General features: G+C 51.7%; 1 protein-coding gene across 1 annotated transcript; it reads left to right on the plus strand.

Annotated features, from left to right (window-relative positions):
* Positions 1-6,352: 6,352 nt before the first annotated feature.
* Positions 6,353-23,416, plus strand: LOC116953550 (follistatin-A-like). Its single transcript, XM_032973850.2, has 7 exons — positions 6,353-7,331; positions 15,295-15,489; positions 17,192-17,410; positions 18,646-18,897; positions 20,261-20,512; positions 21,019-21,202; positions 23,054-23,416. The coding sequence occupies exons 1-7, from the start codon at positions 7,253-7,255 to the stop codon at positions 23,070-23,072; spliced, it is 1,200 nt and encodes a 399-aa protein (XP_032829741.1). The 5' UTR covers positions 6,353-7,252; the 3' UTR covers positions 23,073-23,416.
* The last annotated feature ends 1,607 nt before the right edge of the window (positions 23,417-25,023 follow it).

Genomic DNA, 25,023 nt, shown 5'->3' on the forward strand with positions numbered 1-25,023 from the left:
CGAACCCACGACCTCCTGTATACCAGGCGAGGTAGTTAACATCTCATAGCCACCGTGGCACCCTATTGGTGACCGTTGGAAATGGTTAGTAATGAGTACACTGCTTGGCACGCGCGAATGTGGTCACGTGTCTCGATAACGAAGGTAAAGGCGCAGCACTGCAATTTATTGCTCGCGCCACGTGCTGGCGGAAGGGGCCCCGTGCACTAGAGGGAGCCCTAGAGTCCGTCAGTCTGAGTTACATTCCAGGCCACGGCTAACATCCGTGGCGAGTGATATCAACATGTGTGCTAGTCTTCCTCTAGGTCGACTCAGCCTTGACACGAGTATCTGGGCACGGTGTGTAAACATCATTGGGGAAATAACGGCGGATGGGCGTTGGCCTCCATGTATGTATGTGGAACTTCTTTCCCACCGTACGTAGCCAAGCGTGCTACTTGGAGGTGCGGTGGGTGCTCGCTAACAGCACTTGCCCCGACAGTCTATTAAGGCTATACCGGGGATCTTTGTCTTTGTGCTGCAATCGCGTTATTCACACCAGTGCCGCAGAGAAATAACAGCCACCGTAAGCGATTAATTTTATTTACAAATGCACAGTGGAAACCCGTGTACAACGTTAACATTTAAGAACCCTCACCGCGGTCGTCATTAACACTGTTAATGTAACAGAACAACGTTCCGGGCAATGAGCCTTCTTCTCGGGCAGAGGGACTGTCGACTCGCAAAGTCGTTAGAGATTAAGAGCGGGGGACGGTAATCGATCATTCCTCTGCCGATGATCTTTTTCGATTCATCCGACTAATCCGAGTAAACGAACGCAGTTCGAAGACGTTGTACGCCTGTTTGAGTGTGCCGCAGGACGGGAGGTTGTGTGGCGGTGCTCAGTGATGGCATCGCCTATGTGTGGATACAGGGACTCATCTGCTTACAAACGCTCGACTTACGAACTTTCAGAGATGTGAGCAAACCTTTCCCCGTACGTTCAGATGGCGGTGGTGGCATCTACAGCTACAGAACGTGAAGAACCAGTGGCATCTACACCTACAGAACGTGAAGAACCAGTGGCATCTACATCTGCATAACGTGAAGAACCAGTGGCATCTACATCAGCAGAACGTGAAGAACCAGTGGCATCTACATCTGCAAAACGTGAAGAACCAGTGGCATCTACATCTGCAGAACGTGAAGCACCAGTGGCGTCTACATCTGCAAAACGTGAAGAACCAGTGGCATCTACATCTGCATAACGTGAAGAACCAGTGGCATCTACATCAGCAGAACACGAAGAACCAGTGGTATCTACACCTACAGAACTTGAAGAAGCAGTGGCATCTACATCAGCAGAACGTGAAGAACCAGTGGCATCTACATCTACAGAACGTGAAGAACCAGTGGCATGTACATCTACAGAACGTAAAGAACCAGTGGCATCTATATCTACAGAACATGAAGAACCAGTGGCATCTACATCGATAGAACGTGAAGAACCAGTGGCATCTACATCAGCAGAACATGAAAACTTTTAAAGCCATTCCCCGTGTTTAGTGTACATGCCGTACAACATGTTTGGAGTCGACAGGAGTAAAGTTGTACTGACGAACAAATCGACTTATGAACAGACCTCTGGAACCTAACTCGTTCTTAAGTAGAGGAGTCCCTGCATACGAGTCTCTCTCTATGTAAGTATCTGGGTCTCTCTGGAAGTCATCGGCGACCGGGCTGAGACCAATCAACTCGCCACAACCTGAGAACCAGGTTTAACCGCATCTCAGTCTATGCGAGCCTACGAGTCTCTGTGTCGACCTGTGGGGTGTCTATTTCACGTCTCTAGGTGTCTCCGTAGAGTCGTTGGTGACCGAGCTGAGACCAAGAAATCCATCACACTCGAGAACCCGGATTCAAACCCTGGCCCTGCAGTGGCCTTGATTCGGTGTGTCCCTGACACGGCCACTGAACTCCCCGGCTCAGCAGGTGACCTCTCATCTGGAACTGGTTTGATGGGGGGGGGGGGGAGGTTGTCGTGTGAAGACACCGCTCCGTTATACACCGTACGGTGGATTCGTCGCAGATTCTATTCACGAGCTGTTCCGAGCCGAAGCTTGTGCAGCGTTCGTTCCGCTTTAACGCGTAGCAGGCAACGAAGGGATCAAAGTGTTGACGCGTTAGCCGTCCGTCCGTCCGTAACACGGGGTTACGATGTCTCTCGCGTAACCACGATCCTATTTGGACGAGACTTTTGCGTAAAGTACCGCGCATGCGTTCGCCTGGAACAGCGACGTTCCGGACTGTTCCGGCTGAAATTACGCACCGGTGAACGTGAGCGCCACCACCACCATCACCATCACGCGGTTAACCATCGTATTACCCCCATTTCAAGATCCCTCCACCGGCTTCCTACCAAACTCAGAAAATCACCTTCCAAGTTTGAATTCGCTCAATCACCGTTTTGAATATTCGTCACGGGCTAGACCGCCCCCCTCCCCACAACCACCCCCGCCTATCTTTATCCCCCGAGTTCAGTTCACTCCCCTCCCCGGGTTCTCGGTTCATCTCATCGAGTGCCTGCTTCTGCGCCCCCCAAAAGAATCAGACTCGGAGCAGATCGGTCGGACGGACGAGCTTTGTCACGCGCGTCCCCCAGTTGTCCTGGATCACCCTCATGATGACCGAATGGACCAATAATGTCTCTGTTGTGATCACCGTTTTGTTGTTTGTGCCTTTCAGTTTTGGCGCCATTTATCCGCTTAGTCTTGAAGATTTTCCGAGGGTTTTTTTCATTGGCTTGGCAGTCACTATTTGGCCCTTGTATATACCGAATGTACAGCGTTGTGGGATGTAATTATAAACTCTAAAACTGAACTATGAACTTTTTTTTTATTTTACCAGGTAAGGCCCGCAGCTCTATAGCGCTCTTTTCAGAAGCGATCTGGTTATCACAAATGATAGCTCAACAAAGCGGCTCATGATGTGGACATCAAACACTCGGAAGGCTTGTTTCAAAATGTGGAGAGAAAAACCGGCGGGACCTGGAGAAAAATCCATGCCACCAAGGGGAGAGAGAGACACGCAAACTCCAAATATACAGCAGCAGGCGTCAGGGTCGGGATCGAACCCACGACCTCCTGTATACCAGGCGAGGTAGTTAACATCTCCTAGCCACCGTGATGGTGATGATGAGAGAGAGAGACACGCAAACTCCAAATGTACAGCAGGCGTGAGGGTCAGGATTGAACCCACGACCTCCTGTATACCAGGCGAGGTAGTCAACATCTCCTAGCCACCGTGATGATGATGATGAGAGAGAGAGACGCGCAAACTTCAATTATACAGCAGGCGTCAGGGTCGGGATTGAACCCACGACCTTCTGTATACCTGGCGAGGTAGTTAACATCTCCTAGCCACCGTGATGATGATGAGTGAGAGAGAGAGAGACACGCAAACTCCAAATATACAGCAGGCGTCAGGGTCGGGATTGAACCCACGACCTCCTTTATACCATGCGAGGTAGTTAACATCTCCTAGCCACCGTGATGGTGATGATGAGAGAGAGAGAGACACGCAAATTCCAAATGTACAGCAGGCATGAAGGTCAGGATTGAACCCACGACCTCCTGTATACCTGGCGAGGTAGTTAACATCTCCTAGCCACCGTGCTGATGATGAAAGAGAGAGACACGCAAACTCCAAATATACAGCAGGCGTAAGGGTCAGGATTGAACCCACGACCTCCTGTACACCTGGCGAGGTAGTTAACATCTCCTAGCCACCGTGATGATGATGAGAGAGAGAGACACGCAAACTCTAAATATACAGCAGGCGTCAGGGTCGGGATTGAACCCACGACCTCCTGTATACCTGGCGAGGTAGTTAACATCTCCTAGCCACCGCAGCACCGAGCATGAACGACGCTATATAAATTTAAATTATTATCCTGTGTAATATTTTTTTGTTCCTAGGTAGTAAGTGTTATTTCCTAATTGCTTATGCCTCAAAATTACAGAAAATCGATATTATTCGCCACAAACTTTTCTTTTGTGACCAGGGCAGTGATATTTTTTTATTTACCAATTTTCAAAGAGAAAACGTGGTGTGCATTTGTGTCTTTCGTTCGCATTTTGTCCTGGTCACAAAAGCAAAGTTTGTGGGGAATAATAGCCATTTACTGTACTTTTTAGGCATCAGCAATTTATAATTAACACTTACTACCCAGGAACAAAAATTGTGTTACATAGTGAATTATCATCAACACCACCACGATCATAAACTACTGATGGATAGTGGATGCAGTGATGATGTTAAATATCGTGGATTCACGTATACATACATCTTTTCACTCTTGTAGTGCAGCAAAGCACCAAAAACGAATGGGGGACTGGTATCGCGATAATCGTTACATCGCGATCTCATATCGTGCGATGTCGTGAAAATAACTCAAGCCGGTGACGTCACAGCCCCCCCACCCCTCCCTCCTCTCTACATGTCCTAGAGCGACACCCCCCCCTCCCCCCACACGAGACACCCGTGACTCTGACCTCGCCTGACCCCCGAGACGGGAGGGAGAATCTCCGTGGAAGTTTCCAGGTCTTCGCTGCGATGGGCGGGTTTGGATATTCGTGGATTTTTTTTCTTGAGCTCCCGTCGATTATAATCGACTCCTTGAGAAGGGTGTATCCGTGGAAGTTCCTTGGGCTTCATCGTCGGGATGGATATCAGCGAAAGGTCCTTACGGTAGATATCCGTGGAAGTTCCTTGGATGGGTATCAGCGATAAGTATTTACTATAGATATCCGTGGAAGCTCCTTGGATGGGTATCATCAATAGGTCCTGACGATAGATATCCGTGGAAGTTCCTTGGATGGGTATCAGCGAAAGGTCCTTACGATAGATATCCGTGAAAGTTCCTTGGCTGTCATTACAATGTTCGAGATTGGATGACTGAATATATCAACCGAATTTGAGTTGTGTGTAGTTGTGTGTATGATTGTGTGTAGTTGTGTGTATGACTGCGTGTAGTTGTGTGTATGATTGTGTGTAGTTATGTGTATGATTGTGTGTAGTTGTGTGTATGATTGTGTGTAGTTGTGTGTATGATTGTGTGTAGTTATGTGTATGATTGTGTGTAGTCGTGTGTATGATTGTGTGTAGTTATGTGTATGATTGTGTGTAGTTGTGTATATGATTGTGTGTAGTTGTGTGTATGATTGTGTAGTTGTGTGTATGATTGTGTAGTTGTGTGTATGATTGTGTAGTTGTGTGTATGATTGTGTGTAGTTGTGTGTATGATTGTGCGTAGTTGTGTGTATGATTGTGTGTAGTTGTGTATATGATTGTGTAGTTGTGTGTATGATTGTGTAGTTGTGTGTATGATTGTGTGTAGTTGTGTGTATGATTGTGTAGTTGTGTGTATGATTGTGTAGTTGTGTGTATGATTGTGTGTAGTTGTGTGTATGATTGCGTGTAGTTGTGTATATGATTGTGTGTAGTTGTGTATATGATTGTGTGTAGTTGTGTGTATGACTGCGTGTAGTTGTGTATATGATTGTGTGTAGTTGTGTGTATGATTATGTGTAGTTGTGTGTATGATTGTTTGTAGTTGTGTGTAGTTGTGTGTATGATTGTGTGCAGTTGTGTGTATTATTATGTAGTTGTGTGTATGATTGCGTGTAGTTGTGTATGAATGTGTGTAGTTGTGTGTATGATTGTATGTAGTTGTGTATAAGATTGTGTGTAGTTGTGTGTATGATTGTGTGTAGTTGTGTGTACGATTAAGTGCAGTTGTGTGTATTATTGTGTGTAGTTGTGTGTATGACTGCGTGTAGTTGTGTGTATGAATGTGTGTAGTTGTGTATATGATTGTGTGTAGTTGTGTGTATGATTGTGTATGTGAAATAGAGGCGGATCGATACACCGTTAAAAGTCACGCTTTTTAATCGCAATAAAGTCATCATGTTTGGGCCCCTTAAATCGGCCACTGGCTTTGAAGTCTGCGTGTGAACTTGTGTGTGTGTGTGCGTGCGTGTGCGTGACGAGCGGTGGCGCAGTGGTTAGCGCGCTGCGCGAACGAAGAGCCGCACCGGGGCTACCCCCCAGTTCGGAACCCTCCTGGCTCGCAGCCAACTCCGCCGACGATGGCGAAGTACGTGGACCGGTCCTGGCCTTCCACTAGGTCGACTCGGCCTCGACAATGGGTCGCTGGCGAAGTGTGGCTCAGTCAACAGCGGCGCACCGGGGAGACGACAGCGGCCGGGCTGTGGCGATGTTCGCCTCGCACTCCCTGGTGCGACGCGCCAGTTACCATCGGTTAAGCGTTGAGCTCACAACACTCGCAACCCCCAATAGGGTGGGGGGGGGGGGTCTTTGTGTGTGTGTGTGGGGAGCGGTGGTGCAGCAGGTTAGCGCTACGCTGCGCTATGAACCTGGCGACTCAGGTTCGATTCCCGCTCACGGCCAACACCGGTGACGATTTTCTGAACCGGCACCGGGCCTCCCCTAGGTCGACTTAGCCTCAAATTAGTACCTGGTGCGGTGTTGTAAATATCGCCACTCGGGAGACAAAGGCGGTCGGGCGTGGTGCTGGTCACCCACCCCCTCGTGTGCCGTTCCGGCCTTCATAGGTGCTCGCTAACAGCACTTGCTCCAACAGTCTGTTAAGGCTATACGGGGTAGCTTTGCCTTTGTCTCGCGCGCGCGCGTGTGTGTGCGCGTGTGTGGCGGTGGTGAGTGGTTGTGGGTGGTGATTGTGGTTGTGGATGGGTGTGGTGTTGGCCTTGTGCGCTCACTGAGCTCTCGTATAAATACGGCTGCCCATAACACACACACACAATTTACTCCTACTCCTTAGAACTTGCAAGTCTACAATTCGACCCGACACTCACTACCCTGTCTAATCGAACTATTTCAGTATTATACACAGTAAGTCTTACCATATACACACCAGTCTCATACACACAAGTCTTGTGCACGCCACTTACATCTTATACAAATCATACCAAATTGTGCAGGGTGGCACACACACACACGCGTATACACACACAAACACGTGTACAAAGACACGTGTACACACACATACGTTGACACACAACATACGTGTACACACACACGCGTACATACACACGTGTACACACACGTGTATACGAAAACACGTATACAAGCGCGTGTATACACACACGTGTACACGTAGTGTACACACACACACGTGTACACACGCGCGCGCGTGTCCACCACTTAAACCTCCCGGGGTACTAATCAGGCGATGGAAACGAGGTGGCACTCTCCGACTGTCCACGTGACTCTCCTGCTGCACCTGCTGCATGCGGCCACCGCAGTGGAAGGTACGTCGCGGACCGTTTCACGACACCCGTGGCTTTGTTCGTCGAATCCGTTTCACGACACGCGTGGCTTTGTTCGTCGATTCCGTTTCACGACACCCGTGGCTTTGTTCGTCACGGTCCGTTTCACGACACGCGTGGCTTTTGTTCGTCGATTCCGTTTCACGACACCCGTGGCTTTGTTCGTCACGGTCCGTTTCACGACACGCGTGGCTTTGTTCGTCGATTCCGTTTCACGACACCCGTGGCTTTGTTCGTCACGGTCCGTTTCACGACATGCGTGGCTTTTGTTCGTCGATTCCGTTTCACGACACGCGTGGCATTGTTCGTCACGGTCCGTTTCACGACACGCGTGGCTTTGTTCGTCGATTCCGTTTCACGACACCCGTGGCATTGTTCGTCACGGTCCGTTTCACGACAGCGTGGCTTTGTACGTCACGGTCCGTTTCACGACACCCGTGGCTATGTTCGTCGCGTCCGTTTCACGACAGCGTGGCTTTGTTCGTCGATTCCGTTTCACGACACCCGTGGCTTTGTTCGTCGATTCCGTTTCACGACACGCGTGGCTTTGTTCGTCACGGTCCGTTTCACGACATGCGTGGCTTTGTTCGTCGATTCCGTTTCACGACACCCGTGGCTTTGTTCGTCACGGTCCGTTTCACGACATGCGTGGCTTTGTTCGTCGATTCCGTTTCACAACACCCGTGGAATTGTTCGTCACGGACCGTTTCACGACACCCGTGGCTTTGTTCGTCGATTCCGTTTCACGACACCCGTGGATTTGTTCGTCGAGTCCGTTTCACGACACGCGTGGAATTGTTCGTCACGGACCGTTTCACGACACCCGTGGCTTTGTTCGTCACGGACCGTTTCACGACACGCGTGGCTTTGTTCGTCGCGGTCATGCCACTCAAACCAACATCAAGGTGTCATCATCATCATCGGCATCAGCATCATCGTCGTCGTCGTGATGACCCACGGCGCTCGCTGCTTTCGCCAGCCGCCAACACCGCATGCAGCGTCGCTTTGCCAGCGCGTTCAAGACCTTGCAGGACGACAATTCGATCCGATACTCACGAACTTGTCTAATCGAATTATTTCAGTCTCATACATAACAAGTCTTAACCATATACACGCCAGTCTCATACACCACAGTTACATCTTATACACGCATTACCAAATCGTGCAGGGTGCACACAACAACAACCGCCATTCGCTACTAAGTGGCGGTGACGTCACCGCGGCGCTTGTGCCAGGCTAGGTGCACGTTGAGGCCACGTGAAGTGTCGAACACCCGCTGGCAGGAGGTCATGGGGCAGACCCAGGTGGTGCCACGGGTCAACTGACCGAGATGACTGGCCGATGCACCAATTGTGCCCCCTACTGCGCACACACAAACAAAGATTCCCCCGTATAGCCTTAACAGACTCTAGGGGCAAGTGCCGTTAGCGAGCACCTATGAAGGCCGGAACGGTACACACGCGTGTACATGCACACGTGTACACACACACACATACACAGATCGTATCCTGCAGGAGGCTCGGAGCACAGTGGTGGGAAACACCGCGAACAAACCTCACCGCCGTGTGCTCCTGCTTTAGCGAGGTCTCTCTATCTCTCTTCACCCATTTGCTCGCTATACAGAGACCACCCCAGGTCTCTCTCTCTCCTGGCAATCGGCTCTTCACTACCGCCCCCCCACGCCCTCCCCACATTTCGATGGACGGGGAGCGATTCTTCTATGATACCTATTTCATAGAACCTCCACCCCCGAAGTGCTAATCACGGGTCCATTGGCGGAAAACGCCAAGCGACCAGTAATAAACAGCACCATTACGCGTTGAATACGTTTCTTGATTTTTAATAAGGTCACCGCTATATATGTAAAAAAAAAAGTTTGGCGGAGAAAGAGTAGACGACGATGGAGAGGAGGGGGAGGGAAATCCAAACGTGGAGCAGGCAGGGCGAGGGAAGAAGCGGGAAGAGAAGTGAGGTGGGCGACCTGCAGTGTGGCGAGTGGGTGAGTGAGTGGAGTTGATTGGAACATTGCCGATGGTAGTAGCCAAAGTCGTAGGGGTGATGCAGCAGCGACTAACCGCCGGCAAGCGAGTGAGCGAGTGGAGTCAATCCGTGTGTGGTTCATCCACCAACCCTGACTGCTGGGCACCACAGTGGCTATGAGATCCTCTTGGTTATTTCGGTAAAGTCACGTAGAATGGAAACAAAGTAATAAAAATAAAACATAATAAAATAACATATTTTATTTACACAAAAAGTAATAAAAATAAAACATTATAAAACAAAATATTTTATTATTTTATTTTTATATTTTAATTTTATTTTTATTACTTTGTTTCCATTCCACGTGACTTTAACGAAAGAACCAAGAAGATGAATCCCTGCAGTCACGAAAGCTTTAAATGGCTATGAGATGTTAACTACCTCGCCTGGTATGCAGGAGATCGTGGATTTGAACCCGATGCCTGCTTTATTTTTGGAGTTTGCGTGTCTCTCTCTCTCTCCCCGTGGTCACGTGTTTTTCTCCGGGTCCTCCGGTTTTTCCCTCCATATTTAGAATCAACATCGCCACGCGTTTCAGAGTGTTTGGCTGCTATAATGTCCGCACGATGAGCCACTTCCTTCAGCTATAATAATTTGTGATTGCCAGATCGCTTCTGGAAGAAGAAGAAAAAAACAAGACCCTCAGAGCTCATTGGGGCCTTACCTGGTAAAATACAAAATACAATTCTTCATTTTGAAGATCATAAATTGTGGTGGCGAAACGGGGCGTTCCACCCAGCGTGTATTATCTAGCTCTAGGCGAGACCGAGAACGAAACGGAGCGCACGCGACGATACAAATGGAGCAAAGCGTTCCATACAGCACAGACGGAGACAGAACATACGGGCAGGACACGCGAGACCCGGTGGGGTACAAAATTAGAGACCGATGAGACAAACGAGTGCACGACACCAAATGAGACGCAATAAATTCTCGACGAAACGGACCCACGGCGGAGTATACGTGGCTACCACAGCAGTGAAGCAATGAGTACGTACCATCAGATGTACTCGCGTCTATTGTTCACAAATGCACCAAATGGGAGGTAGAAAAATAACACCCCCGAAGAGGCAAACAATACAAAGGAGACGGTACTATCGAGACAAAAGGTTAATTCTCGAATCCCAAGGGGTGAACCAATGCCGTAATTATAATATAAATTGGGTGGGACACATCCCCCCCAATATTCAAATATGCTCAAAATGTCCCCCCTCCCCAATATATTGCTATGAAAAAAATTGCTATTCTATGTAAATAAAAACAATAATTTGCTAAACCTTGGCCACGATATCTGGACTTGTCTTCATATAAATCAATGCACTGATTATATGATTGTGGTTATAGGTTGTACTTTATTAATTCATAATCTCAAACATTACATACAATGAAACAAAAAATGGTAAAAAAAAGTAAAAACAGAGCAATGTAACACAATACGCTATTAGATATTATTGTAAAAAATTTTAAAAAAAGTCCATCCCATGTGTTAGTGAATTTTTAAATATGTTCGGTAGGAAATGAGTTTTGAAATTTAGATGTTTTTCTGGGTTGGGACCCCCAGACACCCTTGAAAGATTTGGTCTCCCTCAATGTTGACTCCGTGGCTACGGCCTTGGTGTGAACCGTTGCCCGCTCACTGCCGATGGGCGATCGCTCATTCTCTGCTGCTGTTCTGACCGCCGCCTTTCTTCCACGTCTTGAGACGCAAACGCAGCGACGGCAACCTGAGCTCGATTCCCGGGCACAACGAACAACACCAGTGGCGAGTGATATCCTCTCTATACAGAGCCACACGAATCATCGTGGGTGAAGTATGGTCGAAACACCCACTCCCCCCCCCCCAACAAAACTTGCACTGTGACCTGCCACCTACAAGGTCCCACCAATCGCTCTTCCCTCTCTGCCCTGAAGAAGGTGCCATTGCCCGAACCGTTATCGCGCTAAATAGCTTCGTCAGGTATATGAAGGCTAGCGGTTAGTGGTTGCTGATGTGGTGAGTTTTGAAAGGAGCCGCTAGGGTTGGGCAGCGGCGGGGGGGGCATGTGCCCCCCCCCTCTCCTCTCATACTGCCCGCGGGCTGAACCCAGCCCACGAACACCGTTCCCAACTGAACCACGGCCACACTCTGACACGGCCACACTCTGACACGGCCACGCGAAAAAAAACCGATGTCCATCGGTCACTTCCGACGATCGTAGCCGCCCTAATTGACTACTAGAAGGCGGCGGCGTCGGCGGGCGGGGGGGGGGTAGATATTTTCAACTTCTGATGTTCTTAATTTGAAAAATGATATCTTAAATTACTCAATCGGAAGCTTAACAAATAAAACAAACTCTGCCAGGACCCTGCTGAACAAGAGTCATGCGACTCTGTAGGACGCTCTCCTTCTGGGTAACCACGCGGAATCATAATAATGAGCATGCTTACGTTTCAACGTCTCAAAGCGATCACTCAATTCGGTCACAGCAAGGGCCTCCTGGCGTTGTCAGAAGAGACCGGAGGCCACGTGGTCTGTGTGCCCGCGTGTGGCTCTGCCAGAGGCACTGAGTTCCGTTCCGTCCTTAGGAAGAACCTGCGTGGTGCTGTTGCTGCTGCTGCTGTTGGATGAAGATTATGATGATGATTGACTATGGGTCGCTAGGTGTGTGCGTCTTAAGCCCGCATTCTTAGTCACGGCTCGGCTCAAACTCGGCCCTGGCTCAAGTGAGCCGGCTCAAAGCCTTGCGTTTAAGGGGCCGTCCATAAATGACGTCACGCACCTGGGGTGGGGGGGGAGGTCAGACATTTGTGACGATGTGTGACGAGGAGGGGGAGGGGTTTGAGAAATGTGACGTCACATCAAAACGCGCAACTTTAAATAAATATAGACAACACGTTATACTTAATTAAATAGACTTTTTAATAAATGTTTTATCCTACAACATCAGAGTGCAGCGCCACATTAAATACGCACTACAATGACAATAGTTTAAAGCGATTTGAAGCATGTTTTATTTTCAAAATGGAAATATGGTTTTGGGGGGGGGGTAGAGCTTTGTGACGTCATATTTGAGGGGGGGGGTCTAACTTTTCGTGACGTCGTGTGATGAGGGGGGGGGGGGTCAAAAATCGTCCAAAATCGCGTGACGTCATATATGGAGCCGGCACTGATTTGCCACAAGCCGAGCCAAGGCTGAGCCCGCTCACTCACGCGACTTGTGGAGTTAACTGAGCGACTCAAGCTTGAGCGGAGTCTTCTTGTTGTGGAGGCCGAGCCGAGAGCCGAGCTGTAAGAACCGCGACCCCGAGTGTACGCCTCTGACTCTCCGTGTCCAGTGCGAGAGCCTCGACATTGTGGGTCTCTGGGTCTCCGTGTTAAGTGTGCGGGATCTTATAGCCGTGTCCCCGCATCTGAGCGACCGCTTGCTCAACTCGCTGGCACGCGACTGCGTCGCCTACGCGTCGCGCGGACCGTCCCTGCAAACGCGCTTGCGGGGACGGAGCTGCGTGCGAGCGGCTTCCTGCTCACACAAAGAGAAGATCCTCTGGGCGCGGTGGCTCTCACGCTGGGCGATTCGACGGCGACGCGTTTCAGCAGCGTCGTGCGGCCAACGACGCTAGAATCCGGATAAAAATGAATCCGCGACACAATGGATGATAGGTTATGTTGATGCGGTAAGGAAGGGATCACTTTAACGATTAAAACGTGTATATTCAAAATATCACAGCTTGATCCACGCTTCGTCCATGCTGGAATCAAGCATGGATCAAGCTGTGATATTTTGAATGCACGTGCCTATTTGTTCGAGCATGGATCAAACATTGCATCGTAAAAAAATTTGGTCGATTCCCGTTTATTACAATATTTTATCGTTATAAATACGTCGATTCCCGTACCAGTATTCCTTATATGGGCAAAACCATGCCCAATTACTCCACATATGGGCCAAAATTATAAACGTAATTTATCATTCATCCTGTCGAGGATTAATTTTATCCTGTTACAGCGCTGTAATAGAGCAATACAATCAGTTTAACACGTAGACATTCGCAACCAATATTATCCATAATATGCTTATCAATAAGAGAGGCTTTTGTTTTGTTTAAGTGACAAACCTTACTAACTGACTGTTTCGGGTGGTGACGGGTTTAACGACAGATTTCTTATTTAAGCGATCTCACCCAAAACAACCTCTATTATGGAGCGATAAAATCGTACACCCGCCAAAATCACCGATCATGGATGTGACCCCCACACATATATGGAAGAAGCAAGTGAGCGTGGCTTTGGCCGAAGGCGGAGTGTGTTTGCCCATATAAGGTCATTGCGGATCGTTAATCGAGATCAATTCCATCGATTCGCGCTCAGTTGGTCCACAATAAACGAACATCAAAAAGTAATATTAAAAAAAAAACTTTCATAAAAACACGCATTAATGGAATGTACCGTACTATTAATGTAAGAACTCCACGACTCCAGGTAGTGGCCCCGAAGCTTGCCATAACGTAAGCGACCGTGGTGATTTACAGCCATCGTCATGTTGACCGTGGACAATTAGACCCAAGCCGAAACAAAACATTAAAAAAATGCAAAATGTGTTTTTTTTCTGATAGAATATAGTATTGTCATCAGTATGACGTAAGTATATCAAGTTTGCAGTCGATACCACATTGAGAAGTGGGTTAAAATTGAGTTGCAAGATGTGAAGATACAACAACAACAACAATGAGTTCATCAACTGTGTCGATTAATTGCCAATAGATCTGTGGATCGAGTAATGATGTGACCGCGGACCCCGCCCCCCCTTCATTTGATTGGCTAATATCAGCAAGATATGGCGTGATTCCCTTGCAGTCCGCGTTGATTGTACCACAGCGCCCGTCAGGGAGACGTGGAGGAGGCTGCGGCATGGATCCCCCGTCGTCACGATGTGTGTGCACGTGTCGTCATCGTCATCATCAGGGGCCGTCCATACATGACGTCACGCACCTGGGGGGGGGGTGTCAGACATTTGTGACGATGTGTGACGAGGGGGGGCGGGGTGGGTTGAGAAATGTGACGTCACATCAAAATGCGCAACTTTAAATCAATACAGACAACACGTTCTACTTAATTAAATAGACTTTTTAATAAATGTTTCTCCTACATCAGAGCGCAGCGCCACATTAAATACGCACTACAATGACAATGGTTTGAAGCGATTTGAAGCATTTTTTTTGGGGGGGGGGCAGAGCTTTGTGACGTCATATTTGAGGTGGGGGGGGGTCTGACTTTTTGTGACGCCGTGTGACGAGGGGGGGGGCGGTCAAAAATCGTTCAAAATCGCGTGACGTCATTTATGGACGACCCCTCATCACCACCACCACCACCTCTGCCGTTGACACGTGATGGTGGCCACGCGCACGTGGCAGCCTATAATCCGTCGCTCTGGAGGCAGCAATGGGGGTTACTGGATCACACACAGACACGCAGATATCGTGAGACTCCCTTCCCGAGGGCGTCGTGGAGGAAGCCACACCACGGCTCGCCAAGAAGGCGGTACAGTAAGCGTGGGCTAATTTCCATCTGGCCCCATCTGTACGGCATAGAACGTTGCCCTTTCAGCACACGCGTGGGAGTTCTCATTCCGGCTTCCTCCCACACGTATAAACATTCATTGGTCGACAACACCTTCATGCATAGAGGACCGCAGAGCTTGGGTGGGTGGGGGGGGATTGTGAATGTGGTGCCGGCTCACCGCATGACCGCCGCCGCCTTCCCGCTCGTCTGCGACCCCTCGCCGCACGTGCCCGCTCGTCGTTCCGTCTGCACGAGGAGCGACGAGCGGGCACCGCGCGTCATCGGCGTCGGCGCACGGCGTCACGAGGTCGACCTCCTCGTTCCACTTTGTTTTTTTTGTTCGGCGTCACCTCCGTGGGCGCGCAGGGGGCATCTGCTGGCTGCGTCGGGGCGAGGGTGGCAGGTGCCAGGGCTCGCTGCTGCAGGTCGGCGTCTCCATGGCCGAGTGCTGCTCGGCGCACGGGCCGGGCCGCGCGTGGAGCGGCCTCGACGCCTCCCCGGAGAGTCTCTTTCGCTGGAAGCTGAGCGGCGGCGCCACGCCGTGCGTGCCCTGCAGCCGGGGTAAGCGCCTCGCGCCCACGGATGGCCGCTGGAGGCACGCGGGGGCAATGAGTGCCGGGCTTGCTAATGCCGAACGCGCTGTCGAACGACAGCGGAAAGTCACGCGTCTACGGCAAGGGGCACCACCGTGCACTTGCGTTTTTGCTCACATTGATTTTGATGGTGACCTAGGGCAAGAGGATGACCACAATGCCCTTCTTCAGGAATTTTTTTTTTACAAGCCGCAGGAGGGTTCTGGTGATCATGGTGATCATGGTGATGGTGGTAATTATTGTGTTGGTGGTAATAATTTTAATTATTGTACAAGTGGTGATTGTATTGGTGTTGGTGATTCTGGTTTTGGTGGTGACAGTGTGTTGCTGGTGACGGTGATGGTCGTGACGGTGGTGGTAGTGGTGATGATGATGATGGAAGTTTTGGTAGAGGCCGGGATGGTGAATGATAATGAAGACAGCGCTCGTGATGATAAGAATGATGACGACGCGGATTGTGGAGGCGGTGGTGGAAAGTTGTTTCGAGACGACAATGTTCATGCCCAAGATCATTCCCCGAGCGGTGACATCACGTGCCACAACATCAACTCAACCCGGGTCTGTCCCGCGATCTTGACGTGACCCTCAATGTGCATCTAGCCTGGCACAACCTCTGCGGCCATTCCAGCCGCGCTGAGTGGCGAAACAAGCGGCCGGTTAAACAAAGTTGTATTTTATATTCTTAGCTCCTTCGGTAAAGTCACGTTGAAGGGAAACAATAAAATAATAAAATATATTTAAAACAATAAAAATTCTCACGTTTCGACCATAACACAAACGGTCGTCATCAGATGTGTCGGTTTGCATTAATTAATTTATTTTTTAGCGGTGTATTTATTTATAAAAAAACGTCAGCGCCACGCGCAGCGATTTGGCAGTTTATTTAGAAGGACTAGTCCATCTATGTTCTGAAAAGAGGAGGGGGGAGACGAAAAATTAATGTATGCTGTCTGAAAGCCACTGTAAGCGTGAACAATCAATTAAGACCTGAAATGGTTTATCAAATCTTTCCAATGATTGCTAAGCCAGAATCCATCTTCTCGGTTGAAATTGTCTCTGTGCTTGTATATGTGGATAGCCTCATGAACGAATCTCTCATGGTAGCCAGATGGCTTACAAAGGACATCTGTCTTGGAAAAGTCAATGTCATGTGAGCCTACTGAATTATAACAATGATCTGCCACGGCCGAGGTGTTGTTTACCCGGGCGAGATCTCGGGTGGAGGAGGACCAGGACGACCCTCATTTGCGAGAGTCGTCCGAGGTCACCGGAGTGCAGACGGAGGAAAACAATTTGAATAAAGTGCGGCAACAAAGCGATGAAAAATAAGAGCCCCCCCCCCTCAAAAAAACCCCAACAAAGTTGCCGTGTGTCAACTCCTGAGAAACTGCTCAAGAATATATATATAAACATTGCACAAACGCTAAATTGGCGTTGAGCAATAAGTTCGCCGCGACGCGAGCCTGCTCGGGCAGATCTCACATTTAGACGGATCGTAGGGACGACTTATACGAAGCTGAAGTTGCAGCCGTGGGGGCGGGGCGGGGGGGGGGGGGGCGGTGGTGTAGCAGACCACAGCGTCAACAGGACCATTAAGCGGCTGCGTACACAGACGAGCCGCTCGCCCCGTGACGTCGCCGCTGACACCGCCGTCGATGTTCCCACGGCAGGCTCCTGCGACCGCGTCGAGTGCGGCCCCGACCAGCGGTGCCGCGTGGGCCGCAACGGGGCCCCCCGCTGCCTCTGCGCGCCGCCGTGCCCCCCGGCTACGCGCGCGGGCCCCGTGTGCGCCTCCAGCGGCCGCACCTTCAGGGACGAGTGCGCCCTGCTGAGGGCCCGATGCCGGGGGCAGAGGGGCCTCTCCGTGCAGTACCCGGGGCCCTGCATGAGTGAGTCCGTGGGCGCGCTCTCGACGCACGCCCACGCCGCGTCGTCCACCTCGCTGGCGGAGTTCGAGGCGCGCGACGCGGCGTGGACCCCAATTGGCAGGTCCTGGATCGCGCGCGGTGTCCACGGATACCGAAAGCTCGGGCTGGGGACGTGACCGGGAAGCGAGGCTCGCCTCACTTCTGTTCCCAAGCCTCGCGTAACCTCGCTCCATTCAAGAGCCCATAGCTGTCAACCCATACGGGTTCACGGCATTCTTGTACCTGGGAAATTGAGTTTTTAGGTCCGCATGGCGTACAGCCGTTTCAATATAGGCACACACCAAAAAAAAACCTGTAATTTTGTGTCTATTTGTTTGCGTTTCTCTCCTTGTCAAGGGACTTTGTAGGATGAACGTTGAGATTTATAAGGGGCACGGGGTGAGCAATAAGGTCTGAATTGGTCTGTAATAATAAGGTAGAGGGCACTGATAAGGGGTTGACAGGTATGAGAGCGTCATAGCACCTCTAGCACCGCTACTGCCATGGCTACAATTCCCAATGAACCTCGCTCGGGTTTCATTCCTCCACCCATGTTTCTCTCGTCCACACTGTGTTCAACCACCACACTGCAGGTCACAACAACACACTCGCCCATTCACTCCAACAACAACAACAACCGCCGTCATTCGCCACTAAGTGGCGGTGATGTCACCGCGGCGCTTGCGACAGGCTATGGGCGATTTAAGGCCACGTGAAGTGTCAACCAAAAACAAATTCCACTGAGTTTGTAGTTTTGGATAATTGTTTTTTTTTAATATATATTCTCTTCAAACTACCTGAGAAAAAACACACTACACATTCACTCATATGCTCACTCACACGTTCACGCACACGCTCACTTACTCACAAGCTCGTTCGCCCGACTCACACACCCGCTCACTTACTCAGTTTGTGCTTCTTTGTAACTCTCTCCCGTCTCCCCTAACTTTGTTCAACTTCAGCGACCGCGTCAACCGCCGTCATCCGTTCTAACGCCTGCAAAAGGCGCTTGTTTGACGCTGGCCAGCTTTGGCATTTCGTGTTTTTAAAGCCCGCGCTCGGCAAAAACCGCGATTTACAAACCAAAACAAAACCGAGGGGGGACTCAGAGCGGAGTGCCGCTGTCTGCCCCCCCCCAACCCCCACCACCCCATCCCCCCCCATCCCCCCATCTCCCCCACCCCCCCATCCCCCCCAACCCCCCCCCCCACCCGCAGGGTCGTGCGCGGCCGTGCCGTGCCCCGGCGCCTCCGTGTGCCTGCTGGACCAGAGCAGCACGGCGCACTGCGTGAGCTGCAGCCTGCGTCCCTGCGCCGCCACCACCATGACCACGACCACCACCGAGGTGCCGCCACGCTCCACGCTCTGCGGCAACGACGGCGTCACCTACCCCGGCGTGTGCCACCTGCGCCGGGCCACCTGCCAACGCGGTCGCTCCATCGGCGTGGCGCACCACGGGCCCTGCCAGGGTAAAACCCGGAGCCCTCGCCACCCTGAGCCCTCGCCACCTGAGCCCTCACCCTAACCCCTGAGCCCTCACCCTAACCCCTGAGCCCTCACCCCCTGAGCCCTCACCCCCTGATCCCTCACCCTAACCCCTGAGCCCTCACCCTAACCCCTGAGCCCTCACCCTAACCCCTGAGCCCTCACCCCCTAAGCCCTCACCCTAACCCCTGAGCCCTCACCCCCTGAGCCCTCACCCTAACCCCTGAGCCCTCACCCCCTGAGCCCTCACCCTAACCCCTGAGCCCTCACCCTAACCCCTGAGCCCTCGCCACCCTGAGCCCTCGCCCTAACCCCTGAGCCATAACCCCTGAGCCCTCACCCCCTGAGCCCTCACCCTAACCCCTGAGCCCTCGTCACCTGAGCCCTCGCCCTAACCCCTGAGCCCTCACCCCCTGAGCCCTCACCCCCTGAGCCCTCACCCTAACCCCTGAGCCCTCACCCTAACCCCTGAGCCCTCACCCCCTAAGCCCTCACCCTAACCCCTGAGCCCTCACCCCCTGAGCCCTCACCCTAACCCCTGAGCCCTCACTCTCACCACGGGCGCTGCCAGTGTAAACCCCTCTGATCTCTAACAACAACGACAACAAAACTCTAACCCTGAACCTGACACTAAACCCTCAGCCGAAACCTCTTGTTCTGAAACTCCGTCCCTAAACCCAAGCATAAAACCGTGCACCCCCAGCACGATTCTCCTGACCCTGAGCCCAACATCGTCTGCCGGCGTGGGGGGCTTAGATCGGCGTGGCACACAGCGGGGCCCTGGCAGGGCGTTCGTCTCTGCTAAACCACAAACTCCTAAACCCAGAACGCTAAATCCCACAGTAAACCCGAGATCTAAACTCTTAAAACCCCTAATTCTATTGCCCGCCGCCAATCCCTAACCCTTTCGGATCACAGCGAGGCGGAGTGGGGTGGGGGGGGGGCTGACGCGTTACACGCCTCGCTCAGATCAACGGCTTGCCGGAGTCCGTGAGCCCGTGGACCAGACGTCTCACTCGTCGGTGCCACCTGCGATGGCAGAAGGCAAAAGCGGTTCCAGTTTGTTTACACCGCCACCCAAATAAACAGCGACTTGAAAACGAGTGGGGTTATACAGCCACCTGGCCCTCACTCACCCCGTACAAATAAATCGTCACGATCAAAGCTTAGCTACTTGCCCTTGTTGGGATATCTCCTCCGGGCGCATGGGCCCACGTCGTGCCCGCACCGCCGTTTAGCGCGGGTCGGCTACGTACGGCGCGAAACAAGTTTTCGCGTCGTGCCGCTCCGATCGTTACGCACTTCGCCCCTCCCCCCCCCACTCCCCCCGCACCCCTCCCCCCGCAGACCGCCCGTCCTGCGCCGACACGCGCTGCGGCCCCGGCCGCCGCTGCCTCTGGGACTCGGAGGCGCGGCGGCCGCACTGCGTGCTCTGCCCCGAGGCCCCTTGCTCCACGGCGGCGACCCGCCACGGGCCGGACGAGCGGGCGGCCGTGTGCGCCTCCGACAACGTGACGTACCCGAGCGCGTGCGCGATGCGCGAGGCCGCGTGCGCGCGGGGAGTGTACCTGGAGCCGCGAGCGCCGGGATTCTGCGGCCGTGAGTACGGCGGCTCCAAATCCCCCCTCCGCTTTCTGTCGCGCGGCTCGTGCGGAGCGGTCGCCCGCTGGGAGGGGTTTCTCAACGCGTCAAATTGCGTCGCCTCGGGAGCTGGGGATTCGCCGATACGCCTCTGCTGGCTTGCCCACTCGCCTGACGCGTGTACTCGGGGAAGTTGCGGCGTTACCAGATCCATGGGTTTGGCGGTCTTAGCCGCAGTCGGACACACGCGGGAGTCTTTAATTGTTCATCCGGCGGCGTCCGCATCTTGCACGGTTTGCGCCGACCCAGTTAAGCGCGGCCCATTGTTTCCGAGCCCTGTTGAACCTGTAAACCGGTCTCTTATCAGTTTTTAGTTGAATCGGAGAAGCTGTGGGTTTGACCCGCCGTTCCCAAAGGTGGTGCCGTCATCTTGCCATGCAGCAGCATACGTTGCGCTTTTTGCCATCTGAAACGTACACCTCGGCATCTCGGTTATCGTTATTGCATTTGTTTATATTTTCCAGCGACGGTGGAGTACGACTTGGAGGACTTGGAGGATGAGGTTGATGATGAAGACAACGGCGATGGCGGCGGTGGCGACGATTACGCCTCCGAAATGGGCGATGACCTCATAGAGGCATGGGAGTCTACCCAACGGCTCGATCCGCAAATCACCGCGTCGGAAAGGTCAAACGGCCGGGACAGCCGGTAAACAAGAAAAAAAAACACGCACGCAGAGGTCAAACGCCCGGTTACCATTATTCTCTCCGTGGCATGCCACTTTCACCCCCTGTGTGCTTTAAAGCAAAAGTTTGCGGGGTGGATCTTCCAGTGAGAGTGCGTGCGTTCGTTTAGGCGCGTGTGACCAGATTCGTGTGTTAACTGTTGACACGGTGACACGTGCCAGATTCGCCGTGTTAAACAGAGAATGCGGTACAGCAAAAGGCGCAAGGTCCTGCAAGGATCGATTGATTCCCTAGCCGAGGATACGAGCGGAAGGTCCGCTGATTCCCTCGAGCGTAGGCTGCGGTGACCGTATTGTGGCGAGACCAACGATGATGCGATATAGAATCCACGAGAGTTTGGTCGTCGTCTGTTTGCAAAATATTTATCGTCTCTCGTTCGCTCATTATTTCCTTGCACGTTATTTACAAAATAACACGCACGGCAATTGAAGGTTCTTGAAAATAAACGGCTGTAACCAATTTAAAATGAGCGCTCGGCTCAACGTTTTTTTTTGCTTGGAGTAATTAACGGACCCGGAAGTCACGTGATACCATCACTTCCGCGGCTCTTTTTTTCAAATTTGCTGAATTTAAAATGACAGCGGAACTGACGGCATGAGCGCGACAGATGGTGACATTGCGACGGTCAGGAGGCTCGCTTGCAGGCCCACGCCGAGCGACGGGTCCTCTAAAGCCGCACGCTACGCGAGGCAAATTACTCGGTTCACATAAGCGCGTCCAGTGCTGGAGCGGTTTTGTTTAATGGTGCCCGCCGTGATGCTTTGTGAAGTGCACATCTCACTGGCAGCCATCGGTAAACTTTGGTGGTTGTAGATTTGAATGTGGATCGGGGTTCGAAGGCACGGGAGCAGAAAAACTCAAATGCTTTGCTCACGCCACTGCCGGCGGAAGAGCCTCCACTCGGAAAAAATATATATATTAAGGGCCTATCCAGAGGGCATTTTTTTCCTGCCTACTATACCACGCTGGGCAAACGTATTGGGAGAGGTGTGAGTGTCCACACTTTACCCCGCCGCATTCGACCCGACGATGGACTCGCTGTGGTGGCGAAGCTGTGCGCACTGCGGGGTGGACAGAGACGGCGGTGGGACTTTAAGAACCTTGCCCCATTGTTGAAGCCGCCGCGCCAGGGAGATCGGCTCGAAGAGTCCAATGGTGCGCCGATCGTTATGCCACAGGGGGAAGGTGTGATTTGTTTAATAACTACAAGGCACTCCCCCCCCCGCCCGCCACCCCCCGACGATGAGGAAACACTCAGCGCCCTTCGAAGACCAAATTACTCCCGGGGCTGATGAAATATGGCATGGGATGAACAATAGCTGAGGGGTTAGGGTGGGGGGGGGGAGAGCTTGCAAAATGATATCATGTCTGGCCAAACCAGCTTGTAATAAAATCTCTTTAGATAATACAACCCTTTAGATATTATTTTTACACGGCTGTTACAGCTGATGCATTGCATTCTATATATATAAAATGTTTTAACGTAAAGTATATGATAACAACGACAACAAACACAATAGATTTTATTTTATACAAAACAAAATACAAATTGGTGGGTGTCGTGATAGGTAAAGGCGATGGCGTTGGTGAGAACCGGTATGCAGACGTGAGCGATTTTTGTTGTTGTATTAGGCTGACAAACGATGGTCGACCCCGGCCTAAGCTCCGTCGTCGCTGGGGGGGTTTTGAGTCTCTGCCGGTCTCCACGGCACCCCCAGGCAGGAGGAGGCCCTTCGCCCCGGTCTCACCGCTCGGTGTTTTTGCTCACGAAATCAGCGACGAGAGTTTTTGTTTGTGTTTTCATACATCTTAGTCAAGGACGAATACGGTGACCGTCTCAGCTGCTGCCCACTCGGGACCCAGAACGCGACCGACTGACGAGACGAAGTGAGCGCGTCTGAACCCAGACCCAGGGTTTGTTCATTTGTTGCGGTTGCGAAACTCTGAGCGAGCGATTCTTTGGGTTGCGTTGAACATCACACGGCTGTTTGCCAACACCTGAAATCTGTACCACACGTGTAAAACTTTAAACCTGGTCCGGACTACACTCACGCGTAAAATGTATTATTCTCGTCCATATCGTAATGATTTAGCGTTATTCTGAGCTCTGTGTATGCAAAATTGGCATGTGAAAACTGTAAATATTGATGATGTTAAAATACAAAAATTAAATCTCTTTTGTCCGCCCTGCGTGTTTGTGATGCGTACATTTCAAAAAGACAATTTTCAAGATCAAGACGTCATCGTTGCCGAGGCCATTAATGTCACCACCCCACCAACGCTTTGAGCTCCTCCACCAGATCCCACGGCTGCTGCTGCTGCTGCACAGGAGACGCAGAGTGACCTCTACAGCAGACGCAGAGTGACCTCTACAGCAGACGCAGAGTGACCTCTACAGCAGACGCAGAGTGACCTCTACAGCAGACACAGAGTGACCTCTACAGCAGATGCAGAGTGACCTCTACAGCAGATGGAGAGTGACCTCTACAAGAGACACAGTGACCTTTACAGGAGACAGTGACCTCTACAGAAGATGCCGTGTGACCTCTACGGGGACACAGCGACCTCTACAGGAGACGCAGAGTGACCTCTACAGCAGACGCAGAGTGACCTCTACAGCAGATGGAGAGTGACCTCTACAAGAGACACAGTGACCTTTACAGGAGACAGTGACCTCTACAGAATATGCCGTGTGACCTCTACGGGGACACAGTGACCTCTACAGGAGACGCAGAGTGACCTCTACAGCAGACGCAGAGTGACCTCTACAGAAGATGCCATGTGACCTCTACGGGGACACAGTGACCTCTACAGGAGACACAGAGTGACCTCTACAGCAGACGCAGAGTGACCTCTACAGCAGACGCAGAGTGACCTCTACAGCAGACGCAGAGTGACCTCTACAGCAGACGCAGAGTGACCTCTACAGCAGATGGAGAGTGACCTCTACAAGAGACACAGTGACCTTTACAGGAGACAGTGACCTCTACAGAAGATGCCGTGTGACCTCTACGGGGACACAGCGACCTCTACAGGAGACGCAGAGTGACCTCTACAGCAGACGCAGAGTGACCTCTACAGCAGATGGAGAGTGACCTCTACAAAAGACGCAGTGACCTTTACAGGAGACACAGAGTGACCTCTACAGGAGATGCAGTGTGACCTCTACAAAAGACGCAGTGACCTCTACAGGAGACGCAGAGTGACCTCTACAGGAGATGCAGTGTGACCTCTACGGGGACACAGAGTGACCTCTACAGGAGACGCAGAGTGAGCTCTATAAGAGACGCAGTGGCCTCTACAGGAGACGCAGAGTGACCTCTACAGGAGACGCAGAGTGACCTCTACAGGAGATGCAGTGTGACCTCTACGGGGACACAGAGTGACCTCTACATGAGACGCAGAGTGACCTCTACAGGAGATTCAGTGTGACCTCTACAGGGGACGCAGAGTGACCTCTACATGAGACGCAGAGTGACCTCTACAGGAGACGCAGAGTGGCCTCTACAGGAGACGCAGAGTGACCTCTACAGGAGATTCAGCGTGACCTCTACAGGGGACACAGTGTGACCTCTACGATCTGTGCTCGTTGTCTCCCACCACCACCACCTGCTCTCAGGCCTTCCCTTTGGTCGCCAGACACGTGGAGATGACCCCAATGCCTGTCAGTAACTGGCCATCCCCCATCCAGAAACACGGGTCCCACATAGCGAAAGATTAATTTGTCTAGCATACACAAATATAAAGATTTCACGAAACGTGATCACAATAATGCACCCATGG

The sequence above is a fragment of the Petromyzon marinus genome, chromosome 52, assembly GCF_048934315.1.
Source record: "Petromyzon marinus isolate PM22_M1 ecotype Great Lakes invasive population chromosome 52, UKy_Petmar_22M1.pri1.0, whole genome shotgun sequence".
NCBI lineage: Eukaryota > Metazoa > Chordata > Hyperoartia > Petromyzontiformes > Petromyzontidae > Petromyzon > Petromyzon marinus.

Coding starts and splice junctions, on each gene's coding strand:
- LOC116953550 (XM_032973850.2), top strand. CDS start 7,253: ATGGAAACGAGGTGGCACTCTCCGACTGTCCACGTGACTCTCCTGCTG. Junction 15,490..17,191: donor GTGCGTGCCCTGCAGCCGGG/GTAAGCGCCTCG, acceptor TTCCCACGGCAG/GCTCCTGCGACCGCGTCGAG. Junction 18,898..20,260: donor GCACCACGGGCCCTGCCAGG/GTAAAACCCGGA, acceptor CTCCCCCCGCAG/ACCGCCCGTCCTGCGCCGAC.